We start from the raw sequence: 15,342 nt of genomic DNA, 5'->3' as shown, positions 1-15,342 counted from the left end.
TGAAGGAGTTTGGGATAAGATTCAATCCTTAGAGAATCTGGATTCTCAATGCCAGAGTCAGAACGGTCCAAAAGGCTTTAACGCTGCACGGAGGGCAGCCTCTGCCTGAAGGCCGGCGCAGGAACAGAGCACCTTTCATGGGACAGGAGCTCGCTGAGGCCCCTGTGATGCACTCAGCATTCCCTGGAGAGGAAAGTAAACAGCTCCATTCAGGCAGACTATTCAAAGGCCGTGCTTGTGTGGGCGTGCACGTCCTGTCTAATGTATTTACAAGATGTTTTTATGCCTACTAAAGCCTTTTCTGACAAGCTGGCCTTTTCCAGAGACGGTAAATGCAGATAATAGCAGAGGCAGCAGATGAGCAGACTCTAGTGTGTGTGTGCAGAGCTGTGAGCATGAATGAGGGCAGCCAAATGCATTTATGATGCACTCAGAGGAAAACTAGTTTCAGGCACAAATGTGTTTTGTTAAAGCACTGACAGATAAAGAGGAGAGTTAAAAACTCGTTTTTTTTTTCTGGAAGCAGCTGCAGATGTTTGACCATGGAGAGGATGGAAAGAAGAACTGTTCTCTTAATCTGCTTAATCCGGCACACCTCGGGGTTGCTGGAGCCTATCCTCGTCCCCTGTCAGGGACACCTGGACGTCCAGCCTTCTAGTGTGTGTTGTTTTAAACACTGAAGGTAGAGACACGCTGGGTTTGTGACGCGCGTTCAAATGGCGGCTTTTCAATACAGTCAGTGTATTGAACATGACGCACCTGTCACAACCAAATCCAGGGCCCTGATTGGTCAAAGTTCAACCAGGTTAACGTTCAACATGCGTCTGATGGACACACATTTGTATGTAGAGGCCGATCACAGTTGGAGCTACGCATGAACACCAACACATTTGTGCACGTTTACATAGACTTTGTGTTGGAAGTTGGCTCTTGAACGCACGTTGCTGAGGGCGGTGTGAATGTGGCTCCAGGCTGACTTGAGTGCTGAACGCCCCCCTAGTGGTTCCCTTGTGAACTGGCCTGGCTCCAGCTTTAAGGAGGGTGAGAAAATGTGGCTGCTGTCCAACCAAACGTCTTCTCTGTGTCTGTGTGCAGTGTCCGTGGTCATGGGCATTCCCAGTGTGAAGAGGGAGGTCCACTCTTACCTGACCGACACGCTCGCCTCTCTGATGTCGGAGCTCAGCCCTGCTGAGAAGGACGACTGCGTCATCGTGGTCCTCATCGCAGAGGTCAGTAGATGTTGGCGTGTGGAGCGATGTCGTGACGTAAAAATGCGATCAACGTCTTGAAGCCACCGCCGCCAGCCTCTTGCTCTGCAGTCCAGCTTCTGTTTCAGAGTCTTAGTTAAATCTGCTCACATCACTGCCGAAATGGAGGGAAACTGCATGAAGCAAAAGGGGGCCTTCAAAATAAAAGCACATACTCAAAACTGTTAACACAAATATCCATGGTGACCATACGGGCCGGAGGGACGGAAATATCAGTCATGGTGGTCATTTGGGTACTTTCTTGAGTTTTACATATGTTTTTGCACTGACAGTGATAATAATTCATCCATTTTTAATATATCTGTGCTGTTGTTGTGAAGCTCAGAACTCTGCCCAATGTGAACTTTTCCTTCATGAGTCTATCAGCTGTCCGTCATCTTTCTGTCAGAAGGAATTCCTCTTCATCTTCTTCTCAGCAGCTTCGTCAGAAACCCACAGAGCTCAGACTCTGCGAGCTAACGCGTCACGTGGCGCCTCTGCAGATAAACGGCGATCAGCGACAGCACTTAACGCTTTTAATGTGAGCAGATGTAGCACATGAATATTACATGACTGTAGCGTCACTGAGGCCAACACTGAGCAGCCGTTATTGCACTCCAGCAGGATCACCTGAGAATCTGAGGAACGTTTATGTCTAAGGAAATATATGAAGAGCAGAAGATCCATCCCAGTCTCTGTGGTGTGCTGCTGAGTTGGGTTTATCCTAAAGATCCTCAGCGGAACTTTTGGTCGGTTCTAAAGATCCGGTCATCTTCTAGATCTTCTTGGTCCTTTGATAATCAGCTGCACTGATGCAGTCAGCAGATCTGCTGCAGTTCTATTTTTACATCAGCTGGATTCTTGTTGGAGCTTCGATTCTGATGGAGATCTTCTGATGGTTCTATGGAACCAAAGCTGAATATAGTTCTGGTCCGGTTCAGCCGAGAGACCAGCAGAAGATGTAGAAACATGCTGGTTCTTCTGTTCAGACATAAAACCTGTGACTCCTCCCACAGAAAGGAAGAAACGTGACTCCTCCCACAGGAAGGCAAACACGTGACTCCTCCCACAGGAATGCAGACACGTGACTCCTCCCACAGGAAGGCAGACACGTGACTCCTCCCACAGAAAGGAAAAAACGTGACTCCTCCCACAGGAAGGCAGACAAGTGACTCCTCCCACAGGAAGGCAGACACGTGACTCCTCCCAGGACGTTCTGGTCAGACGGAAAGACTGAAGTCTCTGGAAGAGAGTACTGAGTACCTCTTTGGCCGTCTGGCCCCGCCCCCTGATGAGGAGGAGACACTTGAAGCGAAGTTTCAGTGAAGTTACACTGGAGAACAGTGTTCGGGGCATTTTTTTATAAAAAGTATTTATTTTTCTGAGTTTCTGTCATTTTAAAGTTCAGGAAGTTTAGATTTTAAACAAGTTATTTTATTTTATTTTTTACCGTTTATTTGTTTACAGAACTTTAATGTTTAATATGTAAATAGAGAAAAACATTTATTTGTGTTTTTTTTTCAGTTTTTCAAAACTATTGTTTTTGTTTTTAGAATTAAAATGTTTTGGTGTTTAGTAATAATCAATATTATTCTTACGTGATATGAGTCATATCACTGTAAATATAAACTGTAAATATAGAAGCTAAACACAGACTGTTGTGTTATCTGCTGTTTTTAACAATGTTTTAGTCGGTAGTTGAATAAATTCAAGCATAAATTTTGTTTCACAGATTCTTATTTTGAATTTAAATGTTTTTCATTTTGTTCATTCGTTGATTTGATTGAAACTGACGTTGAACGTCTGTGTTTCCAGGCTGACCAGCAGTATGCCAGCAGTGTAGCAGACAACCTGAAGCGCCTGTGAGTCAGTGTGCATGCCGTTACCATGGCAACAGGCCGCAGCATCCATTTCCCCTCCCTGATTCCTCCCTCCGTCCTTGTTTCCTTCTTGTCTTAGAAAACTGGTTCATTTCAGCTTCTCTTGTGTTTGTCTGATTCCCAGTTTTCCAGTAGAGATCCAGTCCGGACTTCTGGAGGTCATCTCGCCGTCCGTCCACTTCTATCCAGATTTCTCCCGCCTTCGAGAGTCTTTTGGAGACCCCAAGGAGAGAGTCAGGTGTGTGCAGTGAGGAGCCTAGAGGAGGAAGTTTGTTTCCTCCTCTAAGGTAGAGACAAAGTGTCCTGTTACCTCCAGAATCATTCAAGAGCTCCCATATTTGATCATTAGAACCAAACAATAATAACAATACATTTAATTTGAAAGACCTTTCAGAACACCCAAGGACACTGGACAGATTCAAAAGAAAACCCAATAAAATCACAACATGTTAAAAACAAGAAATACATTAAAATCATTAATAAAATCAGATAGCAGAAGATCAGGGAAAGCAGATTTAAACTGGTTTTTGGTCTGGGTGTAAAAATTGAAAAGGAGTCAGTGTTAAGGATGTCTGGGGGGAGAGAGTTTCAGAATTGGGGAGCCGAGGGGCTGAAAGCTGAAGGGAGGAAGAAGACCGGAGAGGAGGAGGGGGGGTGTTGATATGGAGGCGATTAGAAATATAAGAGGGAGCAGGTGATGGAGGGCTTTGAACGTGTAGAGAAATGGATCCATAAAGAAGAATAACTGATTTAAAGTTGGAGAGAAATCCTGTGATGCTGAAAATGGAGAAACAGCAGCTTTCATGAAAGCCACCAAACTCAGAGTCCAAAGAGTAACTGATTACTTTTTACTTTAAAGCTGTAGTGTAGGGATCTACTTCACTGGAGCTCAGTTTCCCCTCTCATGGATACTCCACGGGATCCTCTTCTGGATTCTCCTCTAGATCCCTTTCTGGATCCTCCTCTTGATCTTCTTCTGGATCGTCCAGTGGATCCTGCCCAGGATCCTCTTCTGGCTCTTCCTCTGGATTATCCTCCTGATCTTCCTTCTAGATCTTCCTCTGGATCCTCTTCTGGATTTCCCCCTAGATCTCTTTATGGACCTTCTTCTTGATCCCCCTGGATCCTCCCCAGGATGCTCTTCTGGACTCACCTCTAGATCATCTTCTGAGTCTTCTTCTGCATCTTCCTCTGGATCCTCCTTCTGATCCTCCCCTGGATCTTTCTTCTTGATCCTCCTCCTGATCCTCCCCTGGATCTTCCTTCTTGATCCTCCTCCTGATCCTCCCCTGGATCTTCCTTCTTGATCTTCCTCTGATTCTCCTCTGGATCTTCCTCTGGATTCTCCTTTGGATCCTCTTCTTGATCATCTATTGGATCTTCTTCTGGATCCTCCTTTGGATCTTCCTCTGAAACCTTTTCTAGATCTTCCTCTGTATCCTCCTCTGGATCTTTCAGTGGATCTTCCTCTGGACCCTCTTCTAGATCTTCCTTTGGATCTTCCTCATGATCCTCTTCTTGACTGTCCTCTGAATACTGTTCTGGATCCTCCCCAGGACCCTCTTCCGGATCTTCCTTTGAATCCTCTTCCGGATCCTCTTTTGGATCTTCCTCTGGATCTTCTTCTGGATCCTCCTCTTGATCCTCCTCTGGATCCTCTTCTGGATTTCCCCCTAAATCTCTTTATGGATCTTCTTCTGGATCTCCCCCTGGATCCTCCTCAGGATGCTCTTCTGGACTCTCCTCTAGATCATCTTCTGGATCTTCTTCTGCATCTTCCTCTGGATCCTCCTTCTGATCCTCCCCTGGATCTTCCTTCTTGATCCTCCTCTAATTCTCCTCTGGATCTTCCTCTGGATCTTCTTCTGGATCCTCCTCTTGATCCTCCTCTGGATCTTCCTCTGGATTTTCTTCTGGATCCTCTTGTGGATCCTCCTCTGGATCTCTGTTTTTTGGAAAAGGCAGGTCTTCAGGTACAGCAGAGAACTGAAGGTTTTTGGTTCAGGAGTGTTAGAGGCTGTTGGAATCTGCGTTTTCCCTCCAGTTTCCATTAGAAGCCACTTGTTTTCATGGTTGGGGTGGGGAGCGGCTGACCCCCTGCCCCTCTGGAGCTTCTAGAGGGGGGTGTGGCATGAGACAAGGCAGCTTCTGTTTCCCCATAAGAGCCTTTTGAGCCGTGACTGCTGTTAGGCCTCAGAGGGATTATAAAAAGCCTGTTGGCTCCCTGCTGTAGGGCAGCCTTTACAGGGGGGGGGGGGTTGTCACAGAGGGGAGGGAGGAGGTCTGTGTTGAAGGAGGAGATTCACAAAGAGCTTCTGTCTGAGCTACAGGAACGAAGATGTGGGTCTTCAGAGCAGCAGTGCAATGGGGGGTGGGGGGTCAGATTTTATTGCTCCCATAGGAGGACGGTGGTGTTTTAACCTTTTACAAAATAGGCGGGACAAAACAAAAAGATGGTCATAGGTTTGCCCCCCCCCCATCTTTGTAACTGCCGTCACACTGACCCCTCCCTCTCCTCCATTCTAAATGTAAATGTTTTATTTTTACCTTTCTGTTTTGAATTTTAACGTTGGTTTGATTTTTTTTGTGTCGATCGTCTGTCTCAATAAAGCTTTGATCATTAAGGTGGTTTAGAGGTGCAGGTGTGAGCGTGATCATGCATGGGCCCACAGAGTCAGCTGACACACTTTATTTTGAAATCTGCAGCTTCTGCTTAAAGCTGTGTACATTCTATGGAAAAAAAAAGGTGGAAAAGTGTGAAGTCAGCGTATAAATTCATGAAGGAATCTGCAGAACAACATTCATTCTCAGATAAACGGGTCCAGAACTTGACGAATGGTTCAGTTTTAGGTAATTAAATCTGAAGATAAGGGCGGAGTCACTGTCCCTGATGGTTCATGATGACTCCTCCTCTTATGCAGGTGGAGGACAAAGCAGAACCTGGACTACTGTTTCCTGATGATGTATGCTCAGTCTAAAGGAACCTACTATGTGCAGGTAAAGCTCCACTGGGGGATGGATGAGTCGGATTCTAGTCCTCAGACTCAGTGTTGTGTGATTTTGTGTACTCAAGAACACACTACACAGACACACAACTCCTCACTGTTAATTCAGCCCAAAAACTCAAACAAGCTGTCTCTGAATGAGACACCAGGGGGCGCTGTCCTTTCAGATTGCTTTGTTTTTGCGTTTGAACAAAGTTACCAATGATATTTGTGCGTAATAGCATCCATCTTCTTGTAATACCACAGACGGCCTGTAGGTGGCGGTATACACACAGCAATGCTGTCGTCTGTCTTGAGGATTTCAGGTCCTCATAAACCCGCTCACACACACACGTCTGCAGACACACTCTGACTTCTAGTCCAGAATATTCTGAAAGGTCTGGTTCTGATGAAACCCGTTTGGCTTCATCAGAACCAGCTGATGCTCAGAGGAAGATGAACGTCTGCTTCTGTCTTCCAGCTGGAGGACGACATCGTCGCCCGGCCCAACTTCTTCACCACCATGAAGAACTTCGCTCTGCAGCAGCCGTCCGAGGAGTGGATGATCCTGGAGTTCTCCCAGCTCGGCTTCATCGGTGAGACCCCCACTACAGGAGGAGCCCCGCTCTGTTAGGGGGCCCGCTCTGTTAGGGCCCCTGCTCTGTGAAGAGGTTTGCTCAGTAAGGGCCCCTCAGTGAGCGGGTCCCTAACAGAAGACTGGACGTGGCACGTGTGACGTCACCCGTAGAAAGACGCGTTACCTCTGGCTCCAGCAAAATTAAATCAGTTCAGTCGCCTATTTCCCTAAATATGGACGCCGCCATGTTGGAGCCAGGCGACTGTGATTGGTCCGAGTCGGTCTGAGTCACTTTTCTATGACGACTACCGTCACCAATCAGGACTGAGCTTGTTGAAAGGCCACACCCCTTCCACTGAAAGCAGCTCTGGGGAATCTGTCAATCAAGCGTTTGAGGTTGGGGTCAGCAGACTCCACCTATTTTTACTCAGACGTCTAATAGTTCAGTTTATGACTTGAACAACTAAAAACAGACAACAATAATAAACAAAGAGGATTATCAAGAAATGTTTCCTGGATCAGAATCAGATCCAGAATGTTTCTTCTGACCAATAGAATGAGTATCAGCTGTTTGTTTCTCTATTGAGGTCACTTCCTGTTTGGAACACCGGAGGGAGGGGCCACTCAGTCCAGTCCTCATATACAGTCGCTGACCTTCCTCTGTGAGGAGCCATGTCCTTCCTCCTACTCCCTGGTGTCCTGGCTGTGACCTCTCCTCCTCCTGACTGGGGGCCCCTGGGTGTCCTGATGCATTGATCTGTTTGAAGCTGACTCTCTGACTGACATCAGACAGGGGGCGCTGTGGGGCCGTTCTACGATTCAGACGCTCACGTTTGGGGTTTGGCTCTCTTTGATGCCGGTTTGCTTCTTTGGGAGCTTCTGGCCTGCAGAGACAGCTCTGGTCTGTGACCTTCACCTGGCTGTGGTTCCTGTCTCCGGCTCGACTCGCGCCCCGACTGTCCCTTCAACCACGGCTGGATGAAGCTCGTCTGCTGGACTTTTATATATGTAGTTGTAGATTTAGATAAGTTAATTCTTCTCTAAGAGTTCTGGTAAATCGCCTGTCCGTCCTGGGGGAGGATCCCTCCTTCATCACCCCTGAGGTTTCTCAATCCGTTTTTTTGGGGAGTTTTTCCTTACCGTGAAGGGGGGTCTAAGGGCAGGGATGCCAGTATAGCTTAGTCAGTTTGTTAGTTCATTTTAGTATTTTCCTATTGAACTCTTTGTATTCATGATCCTTTTGATTTCATGTTTTACTTCGAAGCCCATCGAGACGACTGTTGTTGTGATTTTGGGCTATACAAATAAAATTGAATTGAATTGAATTGAATTGTGACCGTCGAGGTGCGACTTGAAGGTCGCCTGAAGGTCAGGCTGGACTACACCTAATGGCAAGGCAAGGCAAGTTTATTAGTATAGCACAATTCCTACACAAAGTAATTCAAGGTGCTTCACAAAACAGAAAAATGCATTAAAATCACAATACATCATAGAAACAATCAACGTAAAATTTACTTTAAAAGAAAAAAAGAAAAGAAAAAAAATTTGAAAAATGATTTAAAAATAAAGGAAGGAAAGGAAAGAAAAGTGCAGATAGGACCTTTCAGTCATATACACGGCTAAACAGAAATGTTTTAAGTCTAGATTTGAACATGAACACAGAAGAGGCCTGTCTTATGACTTCAGGGAGGCTGTTCCAGATTTTAGCTGCAGAATATTGAAACGCTGATTCCCCTTGTTTAGTTCTGACTCTGGGCATCAACAGGAGGCCGGTCCCTGAGGTCCTCAGAGTACGAGATGGTTCATATGGCACTAACATGTCAGAGATGTACTTTGGTGCTCGGCCATGGAGAGACTTGTACACTAATGTGAACCACTAGAACCTTCTACAGGATCATTAGGATCCTCTTCTGTGGTCGTCATGGTAACCTTCTTGCTCGTTTTCTCAACCTCTATGTTAAGTTGACCGCGTCCTCCTTGCAGGAAAGATGTTCAAGTCTGCGGACCTGTCGCTCATCGTGGAGTTCATGCTGATGTTCTACAGAGACAAGCCCATCGACTGGCTGCTGGACCACATCATGTGGGTCAAAGTCTGCAACCCGGAGAAGGACGCGGTGAGTTCCTGCCCGTGGTCCACAGAGGCCCCATCAGAGGGCAATGGCGTTCTGACCCGTCTGTCTCCACCAGAAACACTGCGACCGGCAGAAGGCCAACCTGAGGATCCGCTTCAAACCCTCGCTCTTCCAGCACGTCGGGACCCACTCCTCTCTGGCAGGGAAGATCCAGAAACTGAAGGTAGATCAGGAACAACCGTCCCATCTTCATGGGGAGGCTCCATCGCCTCACCTTCTGACCAATCAGGATCCAGACGTCTGCTTTAAACTCCACTGAGACCGTTAGAGGAAGACGTTCTTCCATCGGGTCAAAGGGGCAGACGTGTAGAGGATGCAGCGGCGCCACTTCTCCGTCAAACCAGCTGATCAGAACGAAGAACGATCTTCTAATGTCATAGTCTAGAGCGGGACAGGAAACCTCCTGCCAGGAGGGGATTTTCAGAATAAAACACTGTGAAAATCAAGGTTTTATTCTGAAAATCACCAGCAGTGATCTGGACCAGGATCTTCTTACAGGTGTGACATCAGTGTAGTGTGGGTCCATCTGAAGCTCCGCCCTCGTAGAACCGAGTCCACATCTGCACAAGAAACCAGAATGTGGATCTTTACTGTGAAAAGAAACTTCAGGATTCATCTTCATCATCTTCATCAGGCATACTTTGTGTTTCTTTAAGAAAATGTCAGTTTTTAAGATTTTCTGTAGGCTTTTAAACCGTTTTTTATACACGTTCTGAAGGTTCTTTTGTAAGTTCTTCTTGTTTTATTCATAAATGATCAAAACTGTAACTTTTGAAGACATTTGCTTTAAAATGAGACATTTTAGGAAACAACAGGCTGACACTGAAACACGTTTTATTTTGTGGCTTTGCTCTGCTGCTGGTCCTTTCACAATAAGAGCTCCTCCCCATGCGATCATGGTGTCGTTTAGAGAAACGTCCTAAAATCCCTTTTCTGTCAGAAGTGTTCACGTTTCAGGAGGTTTCCATGGGGATCCATCCTTGCTGCTGAGAGTCTCTGGGATGGTAGAGACAGGAAGTGGTCATCTGCAGCACGCCGGTCTGAGTCTTTGGTGACATCCTGTGTCCAGGATAAGGACTTTGGGAAGCAGGCGCTGCACAAAGGCCACGCCAACCCGCTGGCAGAGGTGACCACCAGCCTGAAGACCTACCAGCACTTCACCCTGGAGAAGGCCTACCTGGGGGAGGACTTCTTCTGGGCCTTCACCCCAGTGGCTGGGGACTTCATCAGGATACGATTCTTCAGCCCCGTCCGCATCGAGAGGTGGGCGTTGGGGGGGGGGGATGGGGGCGGCTCAGAGGGGCTGTTTTAAAGTTTCTGTCTGGTGTTTTCAGGTATTTCTTTCGGAGCGGAAACATCGAGCATCCAGGAGACAAACTGTTCAACACGTCTGTGGAGGTGCTGCCCTTCGACGTGAGTTCCTGCTGTCTGCAGCTCGGAGGCGTTTAGGAGCATTAAGACATAAACAAATCAAGTCATGAGTAGAAAACGTTTTTGTTTGAATCCTTTGAGTCTTTTAGCTGATTTGATCTATTTGATTTGATTTGGTTTGAGCTGAAGGTTCTTCCACCATCTGGAAGCTGAAGGACTCCAGAAGCTGAAATCTGGAGTTCTAGAACCGTAGAAGCTACAGAAACGGACACTGGAAGCCCCCAAAAACTGGTTTCAGTTTGGTCAGTGCCCCTTTTCTGAAGAGGAGGGGCTGTTGAACATCTGATAAACCTGGTGGTTTGTGCAGAAATCCTGTGAGGAAGAGGCGGATGCATTTAAGGAGGGTCTGAGGGCAGGGATGCCAGTTTAGTTTAGTCAGTTTGTTAGTTCATTTTAGTATTTTCCTATTGAACTCTATGTATTCATGATGTTGTGAATTTGGGCTATACAAATAAAGTTGAATTGAATTGAATTGAATTTACCCCTCTAGTCTCAGGTAAGACACACCTGACCCCCAAGGGTAAGATGCTCACTGGCCCCGCCCTCACATCCGCCCAGCTCCTCCCCCTCAGGGATGTTTGCAGCTGTGCAGCGTTCCTGCAGGCTCCAAGCATGACGGAGGTCCATGTTCCCTCCCAAAGGCCGTCTTTCAGAGCCAGACGTTCTTCAGCCGCACCGACCCATCAGCAGCACAGATTCCCGTCAGCCCGTGCTCCCCCTGCACTGGGGCTGGTGGGGGCAACTCTGAAAGACCTCTGAAGGCCGAACAGAGCCCAGAGTTGCTGCAGGAGCTGAGGGGAGGCGTGATGCAGAGGAGGTGCAGCTCCTGCTGAGACGGAAAATCAAGCTTCACTGAGAGCAGGGTGGAGGCAGTTACCATGGCAACGCTGACCTGGTTCCAAGCAGTGGAAACCATAAAACTCTGCAGATGGAGATGAAACCTGATTGTAGAAAAAGTCCAGACTGAACTTGTTTCTCAGCGCTCAGCTGTAAACCCTCAGCGGGGAGCAGAGGTTCTGCTGTCTGCTGAGTCACTGCAGGACACAAAGGCTTTCTAAACGTCAGAGAGAAGCACAGAATCCAGGTTCCTCATGAGGCTTTGGTCCTCTGGTGGCACACACTTGATCGGTTTCTCTGGCTTTGTGTTTTCCAGAACATCCAGGCGGAGAAGGAGGCCCTGACTGAAGCAAAGGACCGAACGCCAAAGTACCATCGCACGGAAGACGGCTTCATCAGAATAGGTGAGACAGACTGAGAGGAGGACATTCTTCTGCTCCGACTGTTGGATTCTTTTCACATCCTGGAGGTCACATCAGCACATTGGCAGGACCCAGACTCATGACCGTCTGGTCTTCAGTTCATGTCGGACCTCAGAGTTCTGTCTCTGAAACGTCCTCTAGTCCTGAAAATGTTCAGAGGGAACCGACTCTGGAAAACGCCGACCTTCGCTGAAAGTGAAACCTCTGATGGAAACGGGACATGGAGCTGCAGAGGATCTTCAGCATACACAGATGCTCCTTCAGGAGGAAGAGGAGCAGCTGTCATTAACACTTCATACTTTCATGTCCAGGACACCAATCTGTAGAAATCTGAAGATTCATGACATTGATGGTTGTGTGGTTAGAATCCAGCAGAGATCGGGTTTCATTCCTGAAACATGGGTGCAGACGCAGCTGCTGAAACGGTCACAGCTTCTTCTGGATGACGCCGTTCAGGATCTGAGCCGATGGACTCTGCAGGATCCTCTGTTCTGTGGGTCAAGTTTTCCTGAAAACGTCTTCGTTTCTGCCGAACACCTCTCTGGAAGACCAGCTGGACCCCTCTTCCAGGGTTCTGAACAGCATCTGCTTGGACCCTCCTCTTCATCGCTGCATCATCTGGACCCTGGCTGAGGATAAACCCAGCGTGAGCAGGAAGGCTGGTCTTTGTGGGATTACAGTGGCTCGTACCTGAGGCCTCGCCGCTGGAAGATAATCCCCTGGTAATCCTGCAGGGATTATTGCTCCATTGAGGAAGAGCTGAAACCAAATGCCGCACGCAGATGACCGTCTTTTCTTGTCAAAGAGCCCGTGTCTGCGGCGCCACCTGATGGACCCTGGGGAACTGGGTTAGCTTCTGAAAGTCTGATCCAGTTTCCTTTGAGGCTGGCTTTGGTCCTCCTCATCTTCCTCTGGATGAGGGAGGAAGGAGCAGCTTTGTTGTCATGGTGATGTTTCCTGTTCGGATCGTCTGCTCGTTTGTGTGTTTTTATGGCTGTCTGGTTTGTGTCGTCACCAAAGATGCTAACGGGAACAGAAGTGTGGTGAAGGTAGTTCTGCAGCGGAGCATCACTGCGGCTTCCAGGATCACATGTTCAGAAAACACACCAACAACAGACCTCCTGATGCCGAACGGCCCCTCTCATACTTGTTCTTTCAGGAATGTTCCAGAACGGGATTGCAGAGGGGGAGGTGAACCCCACCTTCGGCCCCTTGGAAGCCATGCGCCTGTCTGTGGTGACGGACTCACCTGTGTGGGTGATCCTCAGCGAGGTGAGAATCCCCAAGGAGTTTGAAAGATTTCTGGAGGAATTCAGTCGTGGACGCCTGCTTTCCAGCGTAGTTTGGCCTGGGTGTTAGGTGAACTTCCTGTTTTACGTCTACAATGGCGTGGCTTTGACTGGATTCCAGAGCGGTCTGCCGCTGAAAGTCCAGCAGATGTTTTTCTGAAGCTAAAAGTGGCAGAAATGCTTGAATCTGTGTGGCAGCCGGCTTCATGCTTTTATTTTGTATTTTGGGTCACCAGCGTTTGGTTTTCATTGTTAGTGAAGGCTTTACGCTCTCATTCTGTTTCCACAGATCAAACTCTTTCATAAATTCCACCTTTAAAAACGATTGATTTTTAGATTTAACATTTTGATGGTTTTTGTATTGACTTTAATTAAGACGATCCCAAACTTTAGTTTCATAAATAGGCAGATTCTCACTTTTGTCCCTCTGGTATTGCCGTAGGTCGGGATGGTCTCGTTTTCCCTAACGTTCTGCGTTTGTCCCCTCAGATCTTCATAAAGAAAGCAGAGTGAAGCTGACCACCGGTTGGTAGGCCCCGCCCTGCCTCCTGTCCCGGCACTCCATGCTGGCGTGGTCCTGCAGTGACCCCGTGTGGGCGGAGCTCCGCGCTGCAAGAGTCAGACTGAAACAGACGGAGGTGAAGCTTTCTCCTGGTTGGCTCCCTGGAGCAAATACTGTCATTATTCCTGGACTCACCTGTACGTTCTGCATCACTGGGGATGTGAGGCTCCGCCCACCCACCCCCGTGACAGCCCCTCTCAACACAGAGAGGTCCCTCGGGTGGGGTGGACACACCTCTTTGCCTTAATGAGAAGCAGCGCAGATTCAACTATGTAGCATTCCCAGAATCCTTTGCTGCAGCCTTTGAGCCTCTAGAGGGCTGATGAAGGCGGTTTCTTTGTCGCTGGCGGCGGCTCCCCTGGGTTCTCACTGTTCTGTGGTTTCCAGGACGGAGTCCTGTGTTTTTTGGGGTCTTCCACGGAGAGACTCGGACCTGCTCCGCCCGCCTCAGAAACACTACGGTTTCTAATAAACGGCTCCCTTCCCGTACCTGTGCACGTTTGGTTCTTTGCCCTGACGGTCACATGACACGACGCCCGTGCAGCCGCCATGCTGGCGGGAAGCTGAGCCTCCTGATGTCACCGCTGGAAGGTCCTGCTGCCGTGCAGACGCCAACATCATCCTGACGTCACACGGTCTGAAACATTCAGGCCATTATGTCCAGCGCAGGAAAAGTTCCATTTAAAATATTTCATTCAGTCAAGTTTCCAGACTTGTATAAAAGCTAAGATCTGTGTGAAGTCTTAGCTTCTTAGTCTTAGTCCTGGTGAAGGTCTGGTCTACAGAAGGAGCCTGCGTCAGTGTCAGAGACGCGTCAGGTGGACACGATCCCATCTGGGCATGAACTCCATCATCCTCACCTGCAGATGAAGCTCTGCCATCAGGAGCCGGAAACGATGAGACGAAGCTGAAGACGTTCAGCCGGGAGGAGCGACTCCCACGGGTGAAGGTCACGTGACGGTCACCGCTACAGGCCGAATGGGCGTGTCCTGGAAGAACGACCCGTTCACACTGACAGGAAGAGTTATCGGTCTGTTACAAACGTCTTTTTCATCCTTTATCCATTTATTCCTGTTGGAGTTTGTGTTCATTTGACCTGATTTGGTTTTCCTCCGACATATATTTAGTTAAAAAAAAAGAAAAGTAATTATGATGGAATATTTTTATGGTGCGAAAGTGACATTTATAAATTATACAGTCTTAATTGTTTACAAAACCAGCAAACATGTAAATATTGATCTCTGCATATATTCTTTAGTAGTTAAAAACTTAAATGAGTACAAATACTATTGCTGGGCAGCTGTGACATTGTAACGTCCGGGTGGATGTTACAATGTCACATCTTGTCACGCCAAACAGCACAAAACTGAAGCTTTGCCCTGACTCCTCATTCACTTTCCGTGCGCACGCGCTCTCACAACACACCTTTAAACACTGGTTCCTCCGCCTCCACCCACTCTCTTCCAATCACATTCATCGAACCGACCAATGAAAACACAGAACATAAGATAGATATATATATAGAGAGAGAGAGAGAGAGAGAGTCAGAGATATATATATATATATATATATATATATATATATATATATATATATATATATATATATATATATATATATATATATATATATATATATATATGCGTCACAAGGAAAATGGAAATAAGATCAGAAACTCGTGCGTTTACTTTGTCTGTTCTTCTACTACAAGCAGAAACTCTTTCTTTTGCTGATGATGCAGCCGTGTTACTTTATTGATGGACGTATAATCTTCATACGCCGTCATTAAAATCTCAGACTCCGTCTCACTGAAGTATAGCACTTTCTTTTTATCGTTTCCATGGTGACTCCAGAAATCAGCGATCCATTGAGAATGTCTTAATGTACCTGCTGTGCACGAGCATTAACCCAGGGTTACCAAGTGGAGCGTAATTACGTTAACTCATATCCGGTCTGTTGGAACCGACATACCCAGAGTAAG

General features: G+C 47.3%; 1 protein-coding gene across 1 annotated transcript in view; it reads left to right on the top strand.

Moving 5' to 3' along the window:
* The window catches only part of mgat4b (mannosyl (alpha-1,3-)-glycoprotein beta-1,4-N-acetylglucosaminyltransferase, isozyme B), a 47,943-nt gene extending 34,093 nt beyond the window's left edge, over positions 1–13,850 (top strand). Inside the window, exons 4-15 of the mRNA XM_023959425.1 lie at positions 1,096–1,229; positions 3,063–3,109; positions 3,252–3,365; positions 6,049–6,124; positions 6,593–6,707; positions 8,672–8,802; positions 8,876–8,983; positions 9,890–10,083; positions 10,155–10,233; positions 11,405–11,492; positions 12,670–12,782; positions 13,289–13,850. Coding sequence (XP_023815193.1) covers positions 1,096–1,229; positions 3,063–3,109; positions 3,252–3,365; positions 6,049–6,124; positions 6,593–6,707; positions 8,672–8,802; positions 8,876–8,983; positions 9,890–10,083; positions 10,155–10,233; positions 11,405–11,492; positions 12,670–12,782; positions 13,289–13,312 — 1,223 coding nt within the window. The 3' untranslated portion in view covers positions 13,313–13,850. The remainder of the gene's footprint in view (positions 1–1,095; positions 1,230–3,062; positions 3,110–3,251; positions 3,366–6,048; positions 6,125–6,592; positions 6,708–8,671; positions 8,803–8,875; positions 8,984–9,889; positions 10,084–10,154; positions 10,234–11,404; positions 11,493–12,669; positions 12,783–13,288) is intronic.
* Positions 13,851–15,342: the final 1,492 nt, after the last annotated feature.

The sequence above is a fragment of the Oryzias latipes genome, chromosome 10, assembly GCF_002234675.1.
Source record: "Oryzias latipes chromosome 10, ASM223467v1".
NCBI classification, from domain to species: Eukaryota; Metazoa; Chordata; class Actinopteri; order Beloniformes; family Adrianichthyidae; genus Oryzias; species Oryzias latipes.
Note: the sequence above shows the minus strand (reverse complement) of the source record. Positions and strands in the feature narration are given on the sequence as shown.